The sequence below is a fragment of the Pinus tabuliformis genome, chromosome 9, assembly GCF_031772625.1.
Source record: "Pinus tabuliformis cultivar Carrire ecotype Pingquan chromosome 9, CPIR1, whole genome shotgun sequence".
NCBI classification, from domain to species: domain Eukaryota; kingdom Viridiplantae; phylum Streptophyta; class Pinopsida; order Pinales; family Pinaceae; genus Pinus; species Pinus tabuliformis.
Genome location: NC_142307.1, coordinates 1,366,951,711 through 1,366,959,342, shown reverse-complemented (window position 1 = coordinate 1,366,959,342; position 7,632 = coordinate 1,366,951,711). Strand labels below are relative to the sequence as shown.

Below are 7,632 nucleotides of genomic sequence, written 5' to 3'. Positions count from 1 at the left end.
ATATGTTCAAATCTCATCCCTTTGAAATAAGTCACCGCTCTGCATTAGATATTTTGCTGGTATTGATAGAAAATAAACTGAAGGTTGTCACGAAATATTTTTTGGCAGTTTAATTATCATAATATTATTGATGGACGAATTATGTAACTGAATTAGTATATTTAAGTGATTAAACTAATTCAAGTGATTAAATAAAAGTTTGATTTCAAGTTTTCAATTAAAAAACAGAAATGTAAAGTGTAATTTAATTGGTTAAATTATTAATTTCTTGCAAACTTGTTGCTTTTTGCGTTAGCTTGATTTTGATTGTAAATTTATCCTCTGAACAATTCGCCTTCTTGCACCATAGACAGATCCACGAGGCTATAGCCACTGCTCAAGAACTCATGCACTCCATGCAGATTAAAAAGCAGAAGGGAATGATTCTAAAAGTGGATTTGTCCAAGGCTTTTGACAGAACAAACTGGTTGTATTTAAGGTTGCTGCTAACACCCCTTGGTTTCCCCTGTGAATTTATCAAATGGACGATGAGCTGCATCACCGATGTATCATATAGTGTGCTACTCAATGGGGAAGCTACTTCATTCTTTACTTCAGAGAGAGGACTTAGACAGGGATGCCCGCTCTCACCTCTGCTGTTCTTGCTTATTATGGAAGGATTAAGTAGAGTTATCTCATCAGCTCGAGATAGGCATCTATTGACTGGCATTAAACTTGCGGATAACTTCTACCTCACTCATCTGTTATTTGTTGATGACATCCTGATCTTCTTGAATGGCAGCATTGGGGACTCCACTACCCTTCATAACTCCATTCTTCTCTTCCAGCAAGCTACAGGAATGAAGATCAATGATAATAAGTCCACGATTACTACAGTTGGCTGCTCTATTCATGAAACCGCCTTTGCTACACAGCGCTTCCCCTTCATCAATTTGAATCTGACGGATGGTATAAAGTACCTCGGTTTTAGGCTAAAACCTATTGGTTACAGAATAGCAGACTGGTTATGGCTCATAGCTAAAGTGGAAAAGAGGCTACAGGTATGGTACCACAAATATCTCTCTCGTGCAGGCAGATTGGTCCTTATTAAAGCTGTGATTGAAGCCACACCAGTCTATTGGATGGCCCTAGCCTGGATACCTAAGGGCATATTGAATAGGCTACAAAGTATTTGCTGCAGATTTCTTTGGAAAGGTCACCAGCCGGGAAGGCTCTTCGCCTGGGTCAAATGGGATACCATCGCCAAACCCAAGCGCTGGGGGGGATGGGGTATAAAGAGGCTCGACCTTTTCTCCAGAGCACTGGCAGCCAAACTTGGGTGGCAGCTTCTCACCTCGAATGGTCTATGGACTCGAGTTGCATATGCAAAATATATCAAGCCTCAGAACGTTTTGGACTGGATCTGTACACAACAAGGAACTAATCAAAACATTTCCAATATCTGGAAAGCGGTTATAGGCACCTTACCTCTGCTACGAGAAGGAATCACTTGGCGCATTAAGGAAGGTAATGCAGTGCGCATTGGTCTGGACCCGTGGGTCGGATGTGGAAATGCCCACAGGTTATCGGCTGACCTTATAAGGCACCTTCATAACAGAGGGATTACGCACATTAAGCACATTGGAGATAATGAAAACTCCTCTTTCCTCCAGCAAGCATGGACTACCGCTCAAGTGTTAGAAATTCCTGAACAGTGGCAGAACGAATGGTTGGAGTATACGGATGCACTCACACAAGCTCACATCAGGCTCACAGAAGGACCTGATGAGATCATCTGGGCCTTTGCCAAGCATGGAGCATATGCCCCGAAGCTAGGATATTTAAGGCTCATGGAACCTTATAGGCCCCCGGATATTCATCCCACCTGGAAAGCGCTCTGGAAACTTAATTCGGCTCCTCGCACGCGATTATTAATGTGGAACATTCCATTTGACAAAATCCCTACAGGCACTAATCTCATGAAGAGATCTTTTTATGGACCTTTTCGTTGCCACTTATGCCAAGGGGAGGAAGAAAGCACAGATCATTTGTTCTTAAATTGCAGCACTACTCTACAGTTTTGGCAATCCCTCACCTCACACTATCCGCATTTGAAAAATTGGCAAGGTAACAACCTCATGGAAGCATGGAATAACTGGTGCCAAAATCACACTGGGAAATCTATCAACATTCCTCTGCTGGCCTGCTGGGCTGTTTGGATCGCGCGCAATCAGGCCATCTTTAATCTCAAAGCCCCACACTGGCCCACTATATTACACCATACGATTGCTGACTTTAACATGATACCTGAAGAGGAATCCACTGCCCCACCTCGTATCATTAGACCTGTGAACATCGACAAATCAAAGCCATGGGCATTCTTTGATGGCTCGGCACAAGATGCGCGCTGTGGGGGAGGAGCAATACTCTATCTCAATGAAATGCACTGCTACAAGATACAAATAAAACTAGGCAGAGGCACCAATAACTTTGCTAAACTGTGCACGACTAAACACATCATACACTTTGCTATCCATAAACAATGCAGACACCTACAGCTGTTTGGAGATTCTAAAATTGTTTGCAATTGGCTGAATGATGCATCTCATTGTCATGCATTTTCATTGAGACACATTCTAGATGAAGCTAAAAGACTGACTGCTTCCTTTGAATCATTTGTCTGTCGACACGTTTACAGGGAACAGAACACCGTCGCCGACCAGCTCTCCAAAGAGGCAGCGCACAGACAAGGAGATGACTGGTTGATCCAGGAGGAAATCGACGGAACTTACTATCAGCACTACCACAGACCTTTTGATGATCATATGGGAGATGGGCTATAAAGCCCACACACTTTCAGTACCATTTTTGTTTATAGCATGTATATATTTCTACTGTCTAGTCATGAGTACAGCTCTACTTTTTTGATATTATCAGCATATATATAGCTCTCTGCGCAGAGCATGGACACAATTTTGATCACTGCTAGTTTTACTGTTTTGATAATGCTCCCTGCGTGGAGACAACTTGGTTCCTCTTCCTAGATTTACAGACTATGAACTTGACAGGCACTGCTGCCTCCATATGAATATGCTTCGGCATCTACAAAATGTAATTTCTCAATACTAATAGAAATTACGACTTTTTCCCAGGGGAAAATATATATATATATATATATATATATATATATTTTTTTTTTTTTATTTTTTTTTCCATAGGAAAAATCGTAATTTCATTAATGAGAGAAATTACATTTTGTAGATGCATATGCATATGCTGAACATGTCTATGACCTGATTGTCATCATCAAAAAACCATTGTTCAAAAATGTTGTTACCTTGATCCACGCAGGGAGGTAACAATCCAATATATACTGAAAGATAATCACATGATATATAAAACCTGATCTGTCCAAAAGATGATATATATATATATATATATATATATATATATATATATATATATATATATATATATATTTACATTATCAAAAAACCATATGCCCTGTATATTTATGCATTAATGTCCATAAAAGGCTGATGGTAATACTGATAGTGTGCTCCATCGAGTAGTTCCCAGATCATCCAAATGCCCGGCTCCCAGAGCACAACTTCTTTGGAAAGGCCATCAGCTACTGCATTCCGCTCCCTGAAAATGTGTTTGCAAGTAAATGAGTCAAAAAATGTAATGAGTCTCAGAGTCTCATCCAGAATATGACTCAAAGAGTAAGTAGAGCATCTAGCAATCCTATTCAACCAGTCACAAACAATTTTGGAATCCCCAAATAATTGTAAGTCTCTGCAATTTTTCTCCAATGCAAAATGAATAAGATGTTTTGTTGTTGATAATTCTGCAAAATTATTTGTGCCTCTTCTGAATCCCATGAGCATGCTGAAAGAGTGTTGAGGAGAGATATGTAGAATGCGCCCCCCCCCCCCCCCCCCCCCCCCACAGCCATTCTCCTGCGCGGCACCGTCGAAGTATGCCCATGGCATGCTGTGGTCAATGTGTTCAGGGATGATATTTCTGGGTCTCTGGGGAGGAGGGTCTTCCAAGATAAGAGCATAATCAGCCAGCACCTTGGCCGCAATGATAGGCCAGCGAGGAGGTAAGTTCTGAAAAATAAGGTTATTGCGGGCAATCCAAATGGCCCAACAAATCAGAGCGGGAAGGTTACGCTGCTTGGGGGAGGTAACAGTGGTAAACCAGATATTCCAGGCCTCAGCGACAGATGCAACAGTCCAATTGCAGGGGGGCTGACATTAGGGATGACCAATTCCCACAGCCTACGAGCTTCCGTGCAGTCAAGGAAAAGGTGATTTATAGATTCATTATCGCATTTACAGAGGTAGCACCAGTGTGGCCTGTATTGTGCGCGCTTGAGGAGATTATCTCAAGTAGGGATCTTATTTTTCAAGATGCACCACATGAGCAATCTGGTTCTGGGGGGAGCCTTCAGCTTCCAGAGATGTTTCCACCATGCTTCTATGATCTGTGGCTTCCTTGTCTCAGACAGCACCAAATATCCATCTTTTGGAGAGAATCTTCCAGATTTTGAGAGGGCCCAAATAATCTCATCATCTCCATCAGTTATGCGAATATGAGCTTCAGACAGTGCCTGAGTGTAATCCTCCCAAAGTTGGTGCCATTGTGGGGGAATGTTCAGTTGATGAGCTGATTTCCAGGCCTGATGTAGGAAGGTGGAGTTTTCTCCATCAGCAATATGAGCTATGTGAGTGACATTTTGTTCTTGTAGATGCTGAAGTAGGTCCCCAGGTAGTCTGTGAGTGTTCCCGCACCCGATCCACGGGTCAATTCCAACCCGTACTCTTTGTCCTGAGTGGATTCTCCAGGTGAGTCCTGCCCTGATAGGATCCAATGCCTTGATAACTGCTTTCCATATAGTCAAAATCCCAGATGTGCTTCTAATAGGTCTCCTGATCCAATCCAGGATCTGTAGAGGGGCGATGTATTTTGATTTTGTCACTCTCGACCAAAGGCTGTCAGCTGTGATCAGATGCCACCCTAGTTTTGTAGCCAAAGCAGTGGAGAAATCTTCAAGTTTTTTAAGTCCCCAACCTCCCCACTTTTTAGGCAGAATCAATGCATCCCATTCGACCCAAGCAAAAATCTTGCCCAGCTAGCTCCCCTTCCATAGAAATCTGCAGCAAAGGGCTTGAATCTTGGTAAGGATCCCTCGAGGGATCTTAGCCAGGGACATCCAGTACACAGGTGTGGCTTCCAATACACTCTTTATGAGAGTGAGACAGCCGGCACGAGAAAAATATTTGAGATACCAGATGTTGAGTCTTTTCTCCATCTTAGCTATTATCCAAGTCCAGTTTGCAATCTTGTAGCCCAGGGGCTTTAGCTTATACCCCAGATATTTCAATCCTTGTGCAAGACCCAACTGTGTGAACTGGAAGCGATGAAGTGCAAATTGTATTTCATGCTGAGTGCATGCTGTTGCTGTCAGCGTTGCTTTATTTTCATTTAATAACATACCTGTAGCCAACATGAATAAAGAAAAAATGGATCTGATATTGGTCAGATCACCAATGCTTCCATTCAAGAAGATCAGGACATCATCCACAAACAGTACATGTGTGAGTCTGCAATCATCTGTTATCTTGATGCCATGTAGTCTGCCTCTTTTGTGCTCATCCTTTATCGTCCTGCTGAGCCCCTGCATGACAAGAAGGAAAAGTAATGGTGAAAGTGGACAGCCCTGCCTTAGTCCTCTTTCCGAGAGAAAGAAGGGGGATGCACTTCCATTGACCAGGACGCTGAAAGGAATGTTAGTGATACAACTCATAATCCATTTTATGAAAGTGAAGGGAAACCCCAGATGGGTTAAAAGCATTCTAATGTATAACCAAGTATGAAGAGTTTGCAGTACTTCCTGAGTAGTGCCGACAGCCTCATAGATCTGTCTGTCTTGTAGGAAGGAAAATTGTTCTGAGGAGATGTGTTTTGAAAGAATGGGTCTCATCCGATTTGCTATGATTTTAGCAATAATCTTGTATATGCAGTTGCAGAGAGAGATAGGGCGATACTCATCAAAGGAGGAGGGATTATCAGCTTTAGGGATAAGTGCAATAAAGGTAGATGTGATGGATGCCTCAATATGACCACTTGTTCTGGAGTCCTCAATAACATGCAGTAGATCTGTACCAATGACATCAAAGAAAGCCAGATAAAACTTAATGGTCTAGCCATCCAACCCAGGACTTTTGTGTTTCTTAAACCATTTCAATGTGGCCTCCAATTCTTCTAGAGTGACTTCCTTTATTAGTTCTCCTTCCTCTTCTTGCTCCACAAAATGTGGGAAAAGCTAAGCAGCCTTAATGATATCTGCCAGATTTGCTTCCCGAGGGGCACTGCACGCTCTTTTAAAATGCGAGGTAGCAAGAGAGGCTAATTGCGGAAATGTGTTTGTAGTTTGTCCTTCATCATTCTGGAGCTGCCAGATAGTGTTAATCGCCTTTCTACCATTGGCAAACTTATGATAAAATTTTGTGTTAGCATCCCCTTCCTGCATCCAAATCGCCCTGCTTCTTAGCCTCCAGACTTCTTCACGATCTTTAAGGATTTTCCCTCTTGCAGAGTAAAGGGATGTAATCCTCTCCTTATGTTCAGCTGTATTGAACAGTCCACCCTGATCATTTTCAAATTTCGACAGTTCGGATTCAATTTGTCTCAGAGAGAGATCATCCTGTGTCCTCTTATTGTGTGCCCATTGCTTGGACATTTTCTTTAGCATTTTGAGGTTTTGTATAAAGCCATTAGTGAAGTTTCCCCCTGCCCCAGGTGGGTTTGCTTTCCAGAAGTCTGTAACCATGCTGACATAAGAGGCTTCCTTGAGCCAAGCTAAATAGACTTTATATCGCCCTTTGGGTTTTGCGCTACCTCCATCAATTTCCATATATATAGGGAGGTGGTCAGAGATCCCCCCAATTCTGACCCATTGTCTAATGCAAAACCCCAAATCAAGTATACTCTCTTTAACTAAAAATCGGTCTAATGCGGGCTAGACCATTTTCCCCAGTCCGATTATTTCTCCAGGTGGCTTGAATCTTGGCTGAGGGGATGTCTATTAACTAGTGATGATCCAGGATGGTAGAGAAGTAGTCCGAGAGTGAATCTCTCTGTGCACGATGGCCCCACGACTCCAAGTGGCCAATGGAGAAATTTAAGTCTCCGCCAAGTATCAGATGATCAATAGAGAAAGTATTCGACCCCAGGAGGTTTTCCCAAAATTCTGGTCTATTTTGGCACAGCCCATATATGTTAAAAATTCTAAAATTCATACCTAGGTCCGCAGAAAAAATATCAGCTCCAATATGTCCGGCACCTCCCCAACAGTTGAGAAATTTTATAGAACGGGCATTATATCCCAAGGATATGTCCCCAGGTCACCCATGTGCATCTAGGCCAGTGAATTTCCACCCAGGTAACATATGCTCAAGGGACTGAGAAATGTCAGCAGCAGGGCCAAGAGTCTCTTGTAAAAAAATGATGTCAAGCGGGTTGGATTGAACTATCCGGTGGAGTGCTAGTTTTTTGTTTGGCCTAGCAAGCCCTCAACAATTGAAAGAGAAAATCTTCATTGGGGGGGGATCTGAGGGGGTGTCTCTGGCACTAAGGACCCCA

General features: G+C 42.6%; 1 protein-coding gene across 1 annotated transcript; it reads left to right on the top strand.

The window, feature by feature from the left end:
* The first annotated feature begins 527 nt into the window (after window positions 1-527).
* LOC149153578 (uncharacterized) lies at window positions 528-2,822 on the top strand. The gene is made up of 2 exons (XM_089443854.1): window positions 528-2,479; window positions 2,678-2,822. The coding sequence occupies exons 1-2, from the start codon at window positions 528-530 to the stop codon at window positions 2,820-2,822; spliced, it is 2,097 nt and encodes a 698-aa protein (XP_089299980.1).
* The last annotated feature ends 4,810 nt before the right edge of the window (window positions 2,823-7,632 follow it).